This window comes from Bos grunniens, chromosome 7 (genome assembly GCF_055505025.1).
Source record: "Bos grunniens cultivar Pamir isolate PY7600 chromosome 7, Bosgru_T2T1.0, whole genome shotgun sequence".
NCBI lineage: Eukaryota > Metazoa > Chordata > Mammalia > Artiodactyla > Bovidae > Bos > Bos grunniens.
In genome coordinates, this window is record NC_141171.1 from 94247040 (window position 1) to 94266609 (window position 19570).

Below are 19570 nucleotides of genomic sequence, written 5' to 3' on the forward strand. Positions count from 1 at the left end.
CTTCAAATAATTAGGCCTGCCGTTGAAGAATACGTAATATTATCTAATGAGGAAAAGGGAAAGGTCAGTGAAAAATGAGCTGAGAGGACTTCCTGGTGCTACAGTGGATAAGAATCTACCTGCCGATGCAGGGGACATGGTTTGATCCCTGATCTTGGGAGATTCCACATTCCACAGGGCAACTAAGCCCGCACACCTCAACTACTCAAGCCCATGCACCTACAGCCTGTGCTCTGTCACAAAAGAATCCACTGCAATCAGAAGCCCATATACTGCAATTAAAAGGAGCTTCTGCTCACTGGAACTAGAGAAAGCCCGCACGCACCAATGAAGACCCAGCACAACCAAAAATTTTAAAAATGGGCTTAGAAATTTTCATCATTTCCAAACTTGGAGATTCCTTTCAAAGAAAGAAGAGTTGTTAAAAGGGTGCATGTTATCATGGAAAAAATGGAAAATAGGAAAAGAAGGACTTCATGGAGTGTGGACCCAGGAGTACAAGAAGCCAATACACTTTATGATTTATGTCATGATTTTACTGATATAAGAAAATCCGAATACAAAGCAATGAGATTGAGGTAGTGTGTTACACATGACAGTCATTCTGGTGGTCACTGAATAGAGCTAATGTTGCTAAAAATTATGAAAATGAATGAATTATTCAAGGAATAGCTAAAACAGTATCTACTCGAAATAGCTCATAGCATATTGAGGGGAAAAGAAACAGACATATTCATAATAAAATGTATTCCGTGTATGAACAGATCTTTACTGTTACTTAAGCTTTCCCTTTCCCTTTTCACTTTCCTGCATTGGAGAAGGAAATGGCAACCCACTCCAGTGTTCTTGCCTGGAGAATCTCAAGGACAGAGGAGCCTGGTGGACTGCCGTCTATGGGGTTGCACAGAGTCGGACACGACTGAAGCGACTTAGCAGCAGCAGCAGCAGCAAGCTGCTGGTACAGCCCAAAGAGAATAAGACAGAACATTAAGAAAACCCTGGAAACGGTATTTTACTAGAGGGAAAAAAACATGCAGTAAAGGCTTGTCATTTAAAAAGGATTGAAATGTAACACGGCATAAGATTAGTGGTGTTTTTCTCATTCCATTTTGTAAGTAAAATATTAAAGGTTAACTGAAGCTCATCTTTGACCTCTCATTCTGTAATCCGATGAAGAAAACTATTGTTTAAAACATCTTTCTTAGAATAGGAAAAAGACAAAAAGATACATATGTTGAGTTGGATTCCTGTGTTTTGTTCTCCTGGTGTAAACTCCCCTTTATTATTATTAGCATGTGTGCATTTCTTCAGGTTGTATGTTTAGAGACGTGGAAGTCACGTGAACTACAATGAAGAAAGAAGTTTTTAAACAAGTTCTTCTGTACACTGTTTTATCTCAGTATTGATATTTCAATATGTTTTGCTATAAAGACACATATGTAACTACTGAAAATACAAAAATAGGTGTAAAAGTTAGAAAACAATCATATAATTCAAACAGTTTTTCAAAATAAGCTTGTCAAGATGCCGAAGCTGAAGCTCCAATACTTTGGCCACCTGATGTGAAGAGCTGACTCCTTGGAAAAGACCCTGATGCTGGGAAAGATTGAAGGTGGGCGGAGAAGGGGACGACAGAGGATGAGATGCTTGGATGGCATCACTGACTCAACAGACATGAGTTTGAGTAAGCTCCGGGAGTTGGTGATGGACAGGGTGGCCTGGCGTGCTGCAGTCCATGGGGTCACAAAGAGTTGGACGTGACTGAGTGACTAAACTGAACTGAACTCTGCAGAGATATCATGCAAGCCTCAGAATATTCTTTTCTTCACTGCATTATCAGATTAACATGGATCTGCCTCACCTACACACTTCCTTCATTAACACTTGAACTCCTGGGAGATTTGTGAACTCCTAGGAGATTATCAAGATTCTCTACCTTGCAGGGAGCTGGATGAAACAACACATTTTACGGTCACAATATGCTTTATGGAAAGCAATATCATCTCCGATTACTCTGCACACTATGAATATGCTCCTTGTTCCTTTTAAGCATTGTACATCAAAGGAGATTCCTCTTTCTCAACTCCTGTAATGTTCATGCACTATGTCCCCAACATCGGGAGAAAATTTCTGGATATCAAATTCAAGTAGCCTGTCCATCAACTGGTCAAAACTGCCACCTACTGATCAGTCTTCAAAATCTATTTTTCAGGTCACCCAAGCCTTGCTTTCCCATGGTAAGATCCCTTGCTTCGAAACAGTGAAGACCAGTTATAATACCAGACTTAGACTAAATTTTCTTCTTAAAAACCTTACCCTCTCTAGGATGAATCAAAAATACCAAATTGCACAAACCTGCCAATAAAGTCGTCCCTTTTCCCGGCGTCTTTGTCCCAGGCAGTGATATCAATGATCCCGCCTCTTTCTTCATAGAGATGAAAATCAAATTGTTCCCTCCACTGAGGATTCAATGTTTTGGGCATAATCTGGAAAAACCAAAATGTCATTACTATCTCATTGGTATCAGTCTTAAAAAATGCAACTTGAGACATAAATCAAACTTTAGGTCCTACCTAGAAAAGCATGTGAGATTTGAATGAGAGCTTCCAGAAATGATGGACATTAGATGTCAGCATTTTTACTGCATATGGTCTGAAAGAACCCAAAAAGACGTATCCTAAAGACCAAGAGGCACCTTCTCCTCATCGTGAACAACAGATGAGAGACACAAATTATATAGAAAGGGCCAACAGTCTCCAAGTGAAGTAGCTCACTCAGATAACAGCGCTTGTTTTACATAACCAGTTAATGCATGAGGATATAGCTCAAAGTCTGTGATCTTATAGAAAAGGGAGATGAGGATTTCTAGAGTTTCTTTCTTCCCCCCTTACTTCCATCTTATAGAATTCAAATAGAATAGTGAAGAAAATAGAGAACGAAGTTCTGTAGGAGGGGGGAAAAGTAAGTTTTTGGTGGCCAGGCAAACTTTTATCTTAGAATGACAGCACTGATGTATCATCCCCATTTTATACATGGAGAAACCAAGACCTGAAGTTTAAGTGAGGCCACAGTCATTAACTTTTAATACCTAGATTATAACTCAAGTCTTTGAGTAGAGTTTCAGATCTCTTGCCCCACGGCGCTATGCCAAAAATGCTTGTGAATTAATATGAGCGTGTGTGTGTGTGTGTATAATCTCCATGTTGCATATACAAGAAGGATATCTGATGTGCAATTTTGTACCTTCAAGTATTTAGATTAGACACCTGGTGGAATCAATGAATAAAGTGACCCAATACTGATGTGTTTTAAAATTTCACTCCTCATTGAGCTGGACAACATTCGTTCATATTTGTTTCTCTATTCTTTCTTTTTAGCAGGAGGGCCTGTAGCGGCCTTTTCTCTTTTTAATGTATGAGAGACACATCTTCAGATGTAAAGACTTTGAAAGCAATGAAGTATGTTATGTGCAGAGGTAATGCAAATGAATCACAATTTTTAAAGTTCATAATCTGAAATTAATCTGCAATACATCATGGAAAGAAAGAGCAGAGAGAGACACGTGTCCATAGCTGGGTTTCATATTTCACATCTAAAGAGCAGAACTATAAAAATAAGTAATGTTTTAAGCCTATCAGAACATGGAAATAATGTTAATTGATAAAGGACAAGATGAAAGTGGTCATAGGTATCTATTTTGGGGAATCAGTACTTTCTTTACAGTGTTATTATTAAGCCCAATGCAGAAAAAAAAAAAAAAAAAGATGACACTGGATGGATACTATGATGATTCAAATGTCTCATAACTGGGTTCAGATGAACTCCTGCAGTGTTTGGGGGAGTGGGCTGTTTTGCTTGTTTGGCCCAAAAAAGACTAGGTTTTCAGTTTATTAGGATTGTCTTCTCCATATGATTTCCTATAGGTCAGAAGTGATGTCTTCTCCTCCAGTGGGGACACTCAACAAGGTGACCAATCAACCTGCTAACAAATCACTCTGCGGTATTTCTAACCATCTATGTTACTGATGAGAAGTCCCCGGGCCAAAATGAACCTGGGCAGGCTGTTGATAAAAAGTTCACAAAAATTGTGATGTAAAGGTGAAGATATTCCCAAAGGAGAAAGTGATTTTTAATACAAGATGGATGCAATCAATTATCCCAAGCTATCAATGCATACTAGCTGGAGAAGCTGATCATTCAAGAGGTTGTGTTTAGATATAACTCAGAGAAATGTAACTGTCACATATAGACAACTCTGACCTTTACTAATTATTACTACTTCTGTTAATAATATGATTATTTAATATGTTATTACTAATAATATGTGTTATTACACAATGTGTTTACTCTTCCCCTTCCTTCAGCTACTACAATTGATTATTTATGTGGGCAAAGCAATATTCTAAACCCTTTACATACATGACATATAGTATTCCATCTTCTCAATAACTTTATTAGGTAGGCATTATCTTCATTCTCATTCTCACAGATGAGGAAATGGGAGTATGGAGAGGCAAAGTAACTTTGCTGTAGTGGCAGCAGAAACTTGGCCCTTTGATTTCTGAATGAAATTTTAAAACCTTGCAATCTTCGTCAGTGTAAGTCACTTTGAATAACATGGTTCAGAGTACTGAGTACTGCGTGAAGATTTTTACTGCACGTCAAATGATGCTCTTTGTAGTTTGTGTGCTAGTATCAGGCACAGCCAACACTCTCTGAGCATTTTATACTCCAGGCATTGACTTGGGCTTGCTCCAGCCTTTTTTTTTTTTTTTTCAAAAGATAGTTTCTAGTATTATTCTGTGTGATAGATGAAGAAATTGAGACATAGAGGAACGGTTTACCAAAGGTCTCATAGCACAAAGAGAAATGCAATACAATTGTTGATCCTGTTTCCTGACATAATGTTCACAAGCAGTTCTGTAAAGCATTAAAAAGTGTCCAGTGTTTTCATGTCTCAAAGAGTGTGGCTATTAACCAGCCACTGCCTTCCAAGCACTGACGGGAACACAAAAGAGACAGGTCACCTTGCTCTTGTACTTCTGATGCCCAAGTCGGAACTTCACATAGGGGTCACTCAACCCGTTTGAATCCATCGCCTTGAGGTCTCGCCCTTCAATCAATGTGATGCTGACGATTCCTCTCCAAAGGTGTGATTTTCTGTGCACATCTGACAGACGTAAACTTTGAGTCTGAAACTTGTGGTGAAGGAAAACAGAATTAGCTTATTGTGCTTTAAACCAAAACACCACACTTGGCATGACCCTTTCCTCTGTTGCTACAGTTTTTCAAAAATAAAAAATTGGCAGTTATGGGTTTTTGAAATTAAAAATAATTAATAGGTTATAATCAATACTGATGAAATGATCATCTCATAAATTTAAGGTTGCTGTGTAAAAGAGGTGTGTACTCAAAATAAAGTCTAGTTTTTCAACTCAGAATTACATGCAGATGCTTGAAGACTATTGAAGGATATTTGCACATGTGTCAAATATGCTTGTGTTTAAATATGTATTAATATATAAATATAAAAGGCCTCACCCACACTGTGATATGTAATTTTTAATTGGTAGCAGTTTTTTTTCCTGTCTCAGCTGCTTCAAAGTTTTTATTATTACAAATCGTAATAAACACAGCTAGCAATTGTCAGTAATGATTTTTTTAAATCTCTTTTTTCATCTTACAAAAGGATTTTACAGGTGGTTTTTAGTTCCAAGATTAGTTTTAAGTTCTATTCAAGCAATTTAAAAGCTTTTTTATTTCTACAAGAGAAGATAACTGAGTTTCAGCTCACTAAAAAACTAAGGTATCATAGAACAGAATAAACTCAATATTCCTCCTAAGATGTCTTGCTTATGCCTGAAACTTTTATTACAAAATTTTAAAATTACTTATGTGATTTATATTGGCAGGTATATGTTTCTGGATTTATTTATCACTTTAGTATTTGAACATTTTCTTTAATAATTTTCAGTTGCTTGATTCTAAGACAATATTGAAATCAGTGGACAAATTCAAAAGTTTTAAAAATCAGCAAGTCTAAAAATGGCCACATAATCTCTTTGAACTAAACAGCATATAAAACAAACCAGAAAAAGTAGCTAAAATATTAAAGACCTTTTCAATCTGGATTCAAAACCAAGAAGTCTCATAAAAATTGCTATATTTTTCATGTTGTTAAGCACATTTTCTTCACTTATAGTTATTTCATGAAGAAATTCAATGTTTCTTCCAATCTCAAAGTACTATACTAAATTATGGATTATCTCTATTTCTGGCCTAATTCCTTCTACATTAAAGTTATAGTCTATTTTGTATAATTCCCCCTCCCACTCTGAATTCTTACTTTTTTCCTACACCATAGCAATGCCATAGCCATTTTTATCTATCATCAAAAGTCATGCATTTTAGGATGCTTATTAGGAAAATGAAAACTACATTCTTCAAAAGATAATACTTTTAATATTTGAACATTTCCATGGAAATCTTTCTAAATCACATTGTATATTTCCCCATCCTGGTGACCAGTAAAGTTTGAACAACTCTGCTTGGTGGTTCTGCCTTATTAATATCAATACAAGGCTTTGCCTACACATCCCTCACCTCCATGAGCCCAGGAGCAATGTCACCTGTGATCTGAAGAGAAATCGAGGTTACATGGGGCACCTGTACCTTCCACAGGACCCCATACCCCACCTCAGTGAAGCCCCCTGCTCCCATCTGATTTATCCACTGGGTTACCTCATCGATTTTGTTTGAACCAATGATATCTCAGATTAAAATCATTGTTCAGAATTCATTGCACCAAATAATCTTCAAGTTTTCCTTTATTCTAAGATTTCATGCTACTTATTTTATATAGTGCAGCAATCAATTTCAGTATGTGTCTGCCTGTCTGTCTGTCTACCTATCTATCTATCTATTTCTGCTGCTACTGAGACCACAGCAGACTCTAGAGAATCAAGTTGTCAACTGGGGGACTGAAATTTTTGTTAAAACATTAGTAGCAAAGATGGAGAAGGAAATGGCAACCCACTCCAGTATTCTTGCCTGGAGAATCCCAGGGATGGGGGAGCCTGGTGGGCTGCCATCCATGGGGTCGCACAGAGTCGGACAAGACTGAAGTGACTTAGCAGTAGCAGCAGCAGCAGCAGTAGCAAAGAAAGAAACAAACTTTTGGCAAGTAAGAAGAAACAGTTATCTTAGCAAAGACCAAGCAGTTAAAAACTATTTATTTATATAGAGCTTCAGAATTTGTAAGTGCATATATATACATTATATAATTTGGTTTCCACTAAGAGTCTATGAAGTAGAAAGGCAAGTACTGCTATTTTCACTTTACTGATGAGGGATTTGAGGCTCAGAGTGGTTGGCCTAATAAATGACGGATATGTGACTAGAACCAGTATTTCTGACCTTTATTTCTGAGCTTCTTCCAATATTTGTCATTAGGGCAGAGACTCTCCCCAAGGTTTAAAAGTAATCATGATTTAAATATATTGTTACTAAATGGTGCTCTCCAGTAAAGGTGAGTTGATTACATTTGAAACAACATTCCGGTCTACACTTTCCTACATGGCTAATACATGACATCACCTTCTACTTCTCTGCCATATGAGCACATGTATTCATACTTACAATGTTCCAGCTTGCAGATGGATATTCTTAGGACATTTTCTACACACTCTAGCAGCACAAGTCATACACTGCGGTCGTCAAATAACAGTTGGGTACAATCCAGGTTACAAAGCGACTCTGGTTAGCAATGCTAAGTTAGGTTCTTAAATGGTACTATGTCTGAAACACTTGCTTGCATGCTCCTCTTGACATGAGAACACGAATCTTTTAAGATGAAAACGAATGCCTTCCATAGAATTCATCACGCTTTCACAAAAACAGAATGAACTTCATGGAGGCTTTACCTAGTGCCACTAGCTGTTAGCAAATGTGCTTTGGGACTGGAGGAACAGTCCCAAAATGACTTGAGAAGCTAAGGGGTAGAGGAGGGAGACAATTGCTTAACAAAAACAGGGCTAATGAATGTGCAAATTAAAGCGACCTGTATAAAAAGCTAAAAGAAAAACAAAGGGGGGAGGTCTCAAGACATACTAACCTAATATCATTTTTAAAGTGATTTTTTTCAATATTTATTTTGTTAAATGGTTATTTTCTAAATAGAGACTTTGTAATTCGGCTGTGATTTGACTAACTGCATAGTCATAAAGGGGCTTCCCTCATAGCTCAGTCAGTAAAGAGTCTGCCTGCAACGCAGGAGACCCGGGTTTGATTGCTGGGTGAAGAAGATTTCCTGGAGCAGGAAATGGCAACCCACTCCAGTACCCTTGCCTGGAGAATCCCATGGACAAAGGAGCCTGGCAGGCTAAAGTCCATGCGGTTGCAAGAGTTGGGCATGACTAAGCGACTATGCACACATAGTCATAAAACAGGTAAATATTTAGCCTATATTTGAATAATAGGAACTTGAAATAAAAATACAAGGTAAAGAGGGAAGATATAAACTTAGGCTTTGTTGTTGTTCAATCACTCAGTCATGTCTGACTCTGCGACCCCATAGACTGCAGCACACCATGCTTCCCTGTCCATCACCAGGTCCCGGAGCTTGCTCAAACTCATGTTCACTGAGTCGGTGATGCCATCCAACCATCTTGTCCTCTGTCATCCCCTTCTCCTCCTGCTTTCAATCCTTCCCAGCAATAGGGTCTTTTTCAATGAGTCATCTCTTTTCATCAGGTGGTCAAATTATTGGAGCTTTAGCATTAGTCCTTCCAAAAAATATTCAGTATTGATTTCTTTCAGGATTGACTGGTTTGATCTCCTTGCAGTCCAAGGGACTCTCACGAGTCTTCTCCAACACCACAGTTCAAAAGCATCAATTCTTTGGCGCTCAGTCTTCTTTATGGTCCAACTTTTCACATGCATACACGACTACTGGAAAAACCATGGCTTTGACTCTACAGAACTTTGTTGGCATGTATTAAAATGTCTCTGCTTTTTAATACGCTGTCTAGATTTGTCATTGATTTTCTTCCAAGGAACAAGTGTCTTTAAATTTCATGGCTTCAATCACCATCTGTAGTGATTTTGGAGCCCAAGAAAATAAAGTTTGTCACTATGTCCATTATTTCCACATCTATTTGCCATAAAGTGATGGGACTGGATGTCATGATCTTATTTTTTGAATGTTGAGCTTTAAGCCAGCTTTTTCACTCTACTCTTTGACCTTCATCAAGAGGCTCTTTAGTTCTTGTTCACCTTCTGCCTTAAGGGTGGTATCATCTGTGTATCTGAGGTTATTGATATTTCTCCCGGCAATCTTGATTCCAGCTTGTGCTTCATCCAGCATGGCATTTCTCATGATGTACTCTGTATATAAGTTAAATAAGCAGGGTGACAATATACAGCCTTGATGTACTCCTTTCCCAATACCAAACCAGTCCATTGTTCCATGTCCAGTTCTAACTGTTGCTTCTTGACCTGCATACAGGTTTCTCAGGAGGCAGGTGAGATGATCTGGTATTCCCACCTCTTTAAGAATTTAAACTTAGGCTACTAGTAGGAAAAGAGACAAGGGCTTAGCACAAATGTCTACTTGCATCTTCCTAGCAATTTCTGACTATGTGACTTGGGCATGGTCCTCCCTCTCTAGACCTCAGTTTTCTTACCTATGGATTCTAGACTGTACACCAGGCCCTGATGGACTAAGAGCACCACTCTCTGTGTGTCTGATGGGGGTGGTCAGTGGGGTGTGTTGGGGGCCTGAATGTTAAAAAGTACATTCCATAAACAAAGATTGTATCCACTTAAGATAGTTATTAGTTTTGTTGACTTTTTACATCAAAGTTTCAGGGGAACTTTGTTCATTGGGGAACAAGTGGAAAGCCACAACTAAAGCAAGCAAATTTTTAAAAGCAGTAGTTTTAATACTCCCCATGGTAACTTCTGAATCATTTGCTTCTCTGTTTTAAGCTTCCTTCTTCCATACAGCAAAGTTCTCCAGGTGTGGTCCACAGACCAATGGCATCAGTGTCACCCAGGAACTTGTTAGAAACTCAGATTCCTTAGTTCTGTCCCAAAACAATGGAACCATCAGCTCTGGGGGTGAGGCCCATTGCTCTGGTGTAACCAGTCCTCACTGGAGGGGGTTCTGATGCACACTGAAGTGTGAGAACAGCCCCCTCCCATTTTAAAAGTTCTGAGGTACATGTGCACTGGGATTCTCCTATGTTCTAACAACTACTATTAATTGCTATAATTGCAGACATCCATTCTCTGGCATGGATGCTATAAATGCTAATTAAAGTCCTTCTTTAGTCCTGCTTCTAAATTTACCGATTAGGAAAGCACATTGGTCTGGATATTTGGAGCATTTAAAGAGAAAAGTAGGAGGTCCCTGAGAAATTATATGGTTCATTTATTATTTCCTTTGCTAATGGTTTTTCTAATAGGATATATCTAAATAATACATATTAACTGAATGATTGATAACCAATCAACCAAAAATTACTCACTGAGCACCTAAAGGACAAGGAATGTTAAATACATCTGAGAAACCTCTCAGTAAAATCAACATATTATAGTGGGTTCTCATCATCTAAGATGTTTTCAACTACATCCTTATTGAAATAGGACTCTATTAGAGGAGGGAAAGCAAAAAGGAAGGAAGAATAAAAAGGAAAACCAACCCAGCTTTGAAGCAAAGAACCAATTCCATAAAAGGAGGAAGTACTCTTTGAACCTTTAAAGCAGTAATTCCCAAGTTTTTGCGGGCCATTTGTTGAAATCACCAGGCCTGATCCTCCTGGATGTGATTCAGTTCTTTTGGGCAGCACTTCATGTGTTTCTACTACAAGTGCACATGTGATTCTCCTGTACGCTGAAGTTGGAGATCCATTCTTATAAGGAATATCCATCCAAGTTCATATTTAATAAACAATATTAAGATATCAGGTGACAATGTAAATTTCAAAGTCTGAAGTAATTAGTCAATGACATGTAAGATTTTAGAATTAGCGAGCTGGCATTTAAACAGAATATTAGTTTATGTACATTATGCCTTGAAAATGAATTCAAGATTTCAATCCCTTTTCATACACATAAAAGATGTTAGGATAGGGGATGGTTTTCAGAAGAGTAAGTCAGCCATGAGAGTTCACAGCTCATGCAAGCTCAGAAGAAAAAAAAATAAACAAACTTGTTGAACTTACTTGTGCATTTTGGTAATGAGTACTCTGAAGCTCTGCTCTGCAGAAGCCCAGGACAGGAAGAGCAGGCCTGCCGCATGTCTGGATGGAAATGAACGATCAGAGCCATAGGGGAAATCTTTGGGCAACTCTCAACACCTCATGTCAATCAGAGTTTACATCACTCCAGCAAAAAATCATTTGAAAGAAATATGTATTTGCATCTCAAGTCACTGTCAGAAAATGTCTCCTAGCACAAAGAAGACAAATGCCAGGGCAACGATAGTTTGCAGCCACCATTTTTTTAGTAACATTACGCTGTAATGGTCAAGGAAATAAAGGACAGATTATATGGTGATAGATCCCGCTTGAGTGGTTTCAGGGTTTTGTTAACAGGTATAGCAGAGAAAAGAAGTACAGCAGGAGAAGTCATAAGAAAAATAATTTCCCCAAGTCTGTTGCCCTCAAATTTTGGGAGACTTCTTCCAATGTCAAAATGGTGATAAAGTTCCAGGAGAATAAATGTTGCATGGACATGCAATAACTATGATCATAGTAACTGCATCCTGCATGTGAATCTCTTTTAATATTTAAAGAGATATTCCTAAAGTAACAGAAATTTTGCCCCAAGTAACACTTATCTTTGCTGTCTTTGCTGCTAAAAAAACAAACCCAAAGTTCCCTTCACTACCAAGACCAATTCCAACAAGAGGTGGATAAAAAAGATAGAGCTGAAAAAGAAAAAATGGAAAGAAATTATCATAGTGGAGCTAAAAGTTTCTATTAATTGAATTCTAGAGCAGCTGGACAGTATTATGATGGGAGTCCTCAGCTTTACTAATATCAATGAGGAGGACTGAATTAGGTTAGTTCACACAAAGAAATCAAGATGTACTGAGCAGCTATTAAGTGCTGGAGTTTTCACAATCTCGTGTTTTTCATGACAAGTGTTTTTAAGATACAGAAACTGAGAAACAGAGAAGATAAATATCCTGCTGCTGCTGCTGCTGCTAAGTCGCTTCAGTCATGTCCGACTCTGTGCGACCCCACAGACGGCAGCCTACCAGGCAAGAATACTGGAGCGGGTTGCCATTTCCTTCTCCAATGCATGAAAGTGAAAAGTGAAAGTGAAGTCGCTCAGTCGTGTCCGACTCTTCGCGACCCCATGGACTGCAGCCCACCAGGCTCCTCCATCCATGGGACTTTCCAGGCAAGAATAGTGGAGTGGGGTGCCATTGCCTTCTCCGGATAAATACCCTACCTAATGCCAAATGACTAAAATTGGCAAAGCAGAGATTTTAATTTGGAATTGCTGATAATTAATTTTTTATTTTTCCCACTACATCTCAATTTTTGGACAGAGTCTAATAAGTTCAACTCAAAAAATGCATTTAATTTGTATAGGATTTGTTGAAACACTTTGACTTATATTTAGATGAAATACAACCTTGGGTATAGGTTATTAAGAAGGGCTAATCAAGGGCTTAAATAAAGAAAAAAATTTCAAGAGGTGATACCTCTAGCATATGTTGTTAAGCAAAAGCAGTTGAGAGTTAGCTGCACTCCATCATAAATTATAGTCTCATGAAAAAGGTGGTGAAGTTGTGGAGTTTTGCATATAAATTAAGACTATCTCTAAATTCCAATTTTCATGAATAAAGTTTACTAAATCTGTTCCTTAAAAAATTGGATCACTAATAATAAATTCCTATTATTCTAGATCCTGATTAAAACAGAAAACCAAACCAAAAAAGTCTATTTAGACTTAACATGTGGCTAAAGGGACACTCAGTCATACCAATCTGCTCCCTGTTGTGTGCAAATAATCCTTGGCTTTTGTTATCCTGGATTTTTTTTTTAACCTGTGTGAAACCTAATCCTTCTAAATGAGACCCAGACACTATGAAACTGGAGAGAAAGACATAGCCTGTGTCTTTACAATGGTTGTGTGTGGAGACAGCCCTTGCCTCTATTTTCAGCACAGAGGTGCACATGCCTTTATTTAATCAAATGATCCATAAGACACTACAAAGAAGAGATAATGACAGCTTGGAATGACTGTTTTGTGCTGCAAAGCTTGGAGCGTGGAGCAATTATGAGCTCACCCCAGCACAGGCATTTTCTATCTTTCCCTTTTCCTGCTGAGTTTATTCCAGTGAATTGCACCTGGATGATGAAGTCCAACAAGTAGATTTGTTCTACGGTCCATCCACCCTCTCAAAGCAGGATTGCCTTTACAGAAAACCCTCCCAGTGCTTTGTCCAGCCTGGTCTGAAGTGTCTCATCTAATAATAAAGCTTCGATCCCTTTTTTTCTTAGAAGATGATTCACTGGTGCTATAATCCTTAGAGAGATTCATAGGTTTTTATCTGTAAACTTTCTTTCCTATGTCTATTGCTTCTTGATTCAATTTATGTTGTCAGGAAGGTATTTCTGTGTACTTCAGATGTTTTAACTACCTTCTCTAAACTTAACTGTGCCCCCCAAAAATGATCTTAAGCTTTTACTGTATTTGCTCAAAATATATACAAATAGAAGCATCATGTAGGTTGTAACCTTGTAGGTTTGCTAAAGTAATCTGTAAATTTTTTTCAGTGGTATGGGAAAGAAATAATAAGTCTTATATTTGATTTAGAGAGACAGTTTTTTGAGGTTTTTAACTAAAAGTTCATTTTTTTCCTGAGGGCCTTATTAGTATCATACCTATTGACAGAAATAATACCTGAACTTTTCCTGGGTATGTCATGTATTGAGTTGTTCAGGATGTAAGCACGTAAGCACTTTTGCACAGGATCACATTCTTGTTTTACAAAGCAAATACCTCAATACCTCTTCTCCTTGGTCTGCAGGGTCTTCCTTCAACCAAACTTCTGTTTGACCCTACCATAAAGTAGCGCTCTGACTAACTCTGAATTGTTCTGTATTCTATGCACTTTTTTTACTCATTTCATATTATGATCCATTTCTCCATTTTTTATATGAGGCATCTTGGCTTAGCCCAGCCTTCTCCATTTAAACAATATTAAAATCTCTCTTTAATTCACTGTAATACTCTCATAAGATGAATCGTTCAATTAGCTCTCAGTCATCAGAATCTAAATGTCTAGTCACTGGAAATAACTGGGAAGAAACTTAAATGTACTAAATATTTGAAAGAACTTCACTGAATTACCATCCTTTAATGGGAACTTAAATGTCTTTAATGAAATCCTGACTTAGAGCAATCCAATTGGTTTCACATATTTTTATTCCTTTCATGAGAAACTTGGTAATTGCCATACCCATTGCTTAATGTTTTGTGTGCTCAGATACCACGTTTTGATAAATTATAAATGACATGCTTTGGGAAAAATTAGAATATCCCCACATCACTTCACTCTTTTCTCTCCATTATTCTGCTCTCAAGGAAATTAAGATAATAGCAAGTAGCTATGACATTGTTGAGCCAGTTCTCACCAGGATTCAGCTTCACTCAATGTAATTCAGGTACCATCTCCTGGACAAAGTGTTAATCCTTACATAATAAATAAGCTGACAATTTTTTTCATATCACTTTCTAACTCCCAAAGCACACATACACTCTTCATATAAGATTTTATCTGAGCTGTTTAGGATTCCTGTGTGTCTGAAAATATGGCAAACCTCTTTTTATACACATCTTTTCTAAAAGTTCATCAGAATACAAACATTGCTTCCACAAAGAGCAATGAGGTCAGTTATAAGAGTGACCTTTGAATGAGAATATGAAAGATCACACTCACTCAAAGCAGACTTGGTCACTGATTTTGTAAAATGGAACCTCAAACACACCAACATTATAGCCCTCAAACACATCCATCCCTTCGTGGATCAAGGATCTGCACAGAAGAAGGGTCATCACACAACGCAAGAAAAATTTGAAAGGCTGTCAATAGAGATTAACCAAGGGGCAGCTCTATTTATGTGCTGAATCTCTATTCATCAGCCCCAAAAGAACTCTGCTGCTTTATGTCTTCACCAAAACATTTATTTCTCTGACATTCAGAAGGAGAGAAATATTTGTCCTGATCATACCATTTAGGCACTTCAGGGCAATGGCACCATGTCTCTGGGCCTTAGTTTGCTCACTGGTAACATAAATGACCCCTAAAGTTTCTGCTTTTATGACTCCATTTGTTTGTAGCTCAGTATATGCTCAGAAAAAAAGACAGTAGATCACTGTACTGCAGATATAAAAAAGTTATCTTTTAAATTCTCATATTTGATATTCTAAAATAAGACAGATTAAGAGATGAGAAAGGTTAATGAAGAATACTTAAAGATGGATACAACCAAATGGAAAGTACTGATAAGTAGAAGGCTAATTTGGAAGCAGAAAGTGAAAACAAGATGCTGAGAAAGTCATTTGAAAGGGAAACCCAGAGAAAGCAGTGCTTACAAAGTTGGTCCTGGTGCAAGTCTTCCTAATGATCATTCTATACATCTGCTGCAGACAGAACAAATACTGAACACCCCTGAATTCTGTTTTCTTGGCAAAGGTGTATACTGTGTGAATTCACCGTAATTGTGGGTCTTAGGAAAATGGAGAAAAAAAAATCGCCGAAAGCTATTTTCCATTTAAGGTAATGGGGTAATTCTAAAAACAGTCACTCTGTGTCTTCATGGATAATGTATGAACATATAAGAGGAAACATTATTATTTTGCCAGCAATACAGAATAACATCAGTGAAGGCAGTCATCAGTAGACTGAAAGGAAATGAAGACGTTATAATAATTAAAATAAGCTCATGCAAATACAAGACTGAAAAAAGAAGTGTGTGGGGAGGAGGTAGAAGATAAGCAGGTATTGGTTTTACTTGCTCATTGGTCAAGTCACTGTATGACTTAATCTAGGACCTGCCCGTCTGCTTCATGAGACACCACAACAAATCTTAAAACTCTAAAAGGAGAAACACAGCTTTCAGTCATGAGCAGGTTTAAGAACCAAGAAAAGAAAATGGCAAAGTCCTGCAAGAGTAGCATTTTCACTGCAATGTCTATTGCTAGGTAATCACGTACCAAGTACGAATTTTCCAAGAAAAGAGGGAAACTCTTGAAGGCAAAGCCATAAGCGCGTTAGTAATAAGCCGCGCCTTGCACAATGCAGAATTATAACAGAGAAAAAGGATGACAGAGCTCATTATGTTTAAGTCATGAAAGCGTAAATAACGTTAAATGGCAACAGCATTTTAAAAAATTCTTTGTGGAAATTTTTTTGTTAATTTAAATCAAAAGCAGAGTTGCTGTTTTCTAATTCATAGGGTTTTCTTTCCAAAGAAAGAACACTCATTATCTAGTATGTATACAGTACAAGATCACTGTAATAGAATTATTTCCCCCAAATAGATGGAAGATTTTTTAAGAAGGGGAAAAGCATCTTTATCGACTCTCTAGACAATGCCGCATATTCCTGAAAGATCTGTGGGCCTCTAATTGTTAAGAATTTGGGATAAATCTGGGCCCCCATTGACTTCAAAGCAATATGTAAAATATACGAAGCTCTTAGTTTTTACAAGTGAAGAATAAAAGAGTCACTTAAATGACAGAATAAGAGTTAATAAAAAGGCAAATGAATACATCTCTCTTTAAAATAGTCTATTTTAAAAAGTGAATTTCTTAATTCACATTGAACTTCCAAATTACTATAATCAGAACCAAAAGTCAAGAATACTAATATAAAGGATTTAGACGTTACCCTCCAAAAGAAAGACTTCACAGAGAAATAAGATCCAAGCACTTCGTTTTCTGAGAGTTCCTAAAAATAAACAAATATTTAGCTAAATTTTGAGGTGTTTTGAGCATATTTGATTAACTCATCAAAATTCAGACAAGTAAAAACCTTAAAATGATATATCCTAAAGACACTTCAGATGTTTATGAACTGTAAGTTTTCCTCTTTTGAATAAATCACATTTTTGAAATTTTAATTGAACTGTCTTGCTCTTATCTAATCCAATGGTAGCAAAGCTTAGAAAGGACTATTTTTGTAATTTTAAAAGAATCTACTTACCTCTTTATTAGTAGTTTATTAATGTATCTGAGTCTAATATTTTATTTTAGAAAATAGAACTGTTTAAACATATTTTAAAATTCAGAAATAAATTCGATACTATCTATTCCTTTTAACAAGATAATTTAATGTCACAAACTGTCAGAGCATTTTAAAATAACAACAGCACAAATCTTATTTATAAACATGTACCTAGTCAAATTTGTCTTAATTCCTAACTAAAATTTTCATAGTTTTACGATATAACATTTAGTATATATAATATAAATTAGTTAATTGGAACTTCCCTAAAATGATTTTAAAAATAAATGAATACTAAGAAAGATGGCTATTTAGCTGAAAACAAAGCAATGGATTCATATTGGACATTTTATTGCTGAATTATCAGACTTTTATAAAACCAAAAGTGAAACCAATTTTGACTTTAGGAAATCAAGAATACAATTCCTCACTTTTAAAGAGAACATCTGAATTGCATGCATCCTTCAAACTTTGATGTTTAGCATCCTGTCTCTGGGTGACAGTTACAGTAAAATTATGGGAAACTGATGACAGTTATGGAAACCATCAACCTTTGACACCGACGTAGAGAAAGCAGTTCTGTAATTTATTTGATTATTCCACAATTTTATGTTATTACCTAAGATGGTAGGGTCCAGGACCTCACATGATACCTGATTATACATAGAAGGTGCTCAATAAATATTTGATCGACTGTCAATCACTTGGAATTCCATTTGCTTAAGGATATATATTCCTTTCAAAGTGATCCTTCTAATAAATTATGTCAGAAAGCAATAATGAACTAACATACTTAAAGGTGTGCAGCAATCTGAATAATTTAAGTTTAACTAGAATTATATCAGAGATCCTCTATGCACTCTACCTGTGCTTTTTACATGAAATCTATTTCTTAATGAAACCAATTACATTTCCCTAAGTTACTTGCACCTGGTTTGGTCAGGTAGCATAGTAATTGAGAGGTCATCAGGAAGTAGTCATGAGTTTAAGACATGGTTTGACAATCACTACAGAGTTACACATTATTTACATTTATAGCACTGGTTCTCAACTGCCACATTTAGCACACTGTCATATCAGTTTCTAGAAAAGTCTTCACAAAATACACTTACAGTTGAACATTGGAGCACAAAACTTAGATGAAATGACTGCAGTCTTCTTTGATGCTATGCTATTGTTTAACTCAAAAAAATCCTTATTGTAGCTTCTGGAAAAGAAGCATATTTTCCTTTTCTACTGCCAGTTCTTTTTTTCCCTTGATTCCCAAATCTCTTTTAATTAAGCAGCATGCTAAACAAAATGTGGATAAATTTTAAAATATCATATTAAAGAAATTATTTCTCGAAGCTCCTGACAAAAATCACTTCTCCAGAGTCAATAACAAGTTATCCAGCTGACACTGAGTTTTTTCTTAATGCAAAATGTGTTAAGGTGACTTAAATCAATGTGAAAGTCTTGGCTCTAGACTCAACAGTCACAGCAACTAAGACAACCATTTAGCACTTAAAAATCTTGTTACTTCATTTAAAGTTTAGGTGGTCTAGTGTTAGTCACTCAGTCGTGTCCGACTCTTTGCGATCCCATGGACTGCGGCCCACCAGGCTCCTCTGTCCATGGGATTCTCCAGGCAAGACTACTGGAGTGAGTAACCATTCCCTTCTTCAGGGGATCTTCCCAACACAGAGATCAAACCTGAGTCTCCTGTATTGCAGGCAGATTCTTTACCATCTGAGCCACCAGGGAAGCACTTAGGCAGATTTTTACCAGCTGAACCACAAGAGAAGCCCAAGTATACTGGAGTGGGTAGCCTATCCCTTCTCCAGCGGATCTTCCCAACCCAGGAATTGAACTGGCGTCTCCTGCACTGCAGGCAGATTTTTTACCAACTGAGCTATGAGGGAAGCCTAAGTGGTCTAAGGTGACCTAATACTGAAACTGCACCAATTCCTACTCTCTGTTCTTCCCCAGATGAACATCAGGGACAATGACCTAATTATGTGATTAGTATGCAAAGAACAAAATAAGATTGATGAGTTGGTGGGGGTAGGGAGGGATTTTTATGGTTGAGAACTTAGGTTTCTCTGTTAAAATTTGAGAAACAAAATACTCATCACATTTGGATCCACTGAAGTCCTTGGGCTGTGCTTTTTATGTCATATTTAATTACTTCTGTCATTATTAACCAACTAAAATTTATATTTGATTTTACAACCTACATTCTCATGTAAATTTAGGTCTTTATTTCAAATAAAACAAGTTAATTTTCCTGTGGACCCTTATGCCACTTGTAGCTCTGATGAATATAAAATTCACAGTAGA

At 37.0% G+C, this 19570-nt stretch overlaps 1 protein-coding gene across 32 annotated transcripts in view; it reads right to left on the minus strand.

Annotated features, from left to right (window-relative positions):
• MCTP1 (multiple C2 and transmembrane domain containing 1) overlaps positions 1-19570 on the minus strand; it is a 721660-nt gene that overhangs the window by 214941 nt on the left and 487149 nt on the right. For 12 of the 32 annotated variants that reach the window (XM_086413144.1, XM_086413153.1, XM_086413141.1 and 9 more), the window contains 4 exons: positions 16916-16975; positions 11226-11303; positions 5028-5198; positions 2356-2486 (listed from right to left, as the gene is read on the minus strand). In XM_086413144.1, coding sequence (XP_086269270.1) covers positions 2356-2486; positions 5028-5198; positions 11226-11303; positions 16916-16975 — 440 coding nt within the window. The remainder of the gene's footprint in view (positions 1-2355; positions 2487-5027; positions 5199-11225; positions 11304-16915; positions 16976-19570) is intronic. The other 20 variants (XM_086413169.1, XM_086413151.1, XM_086413150.1 and 17 more) reach the window with 2 other exon arrangements.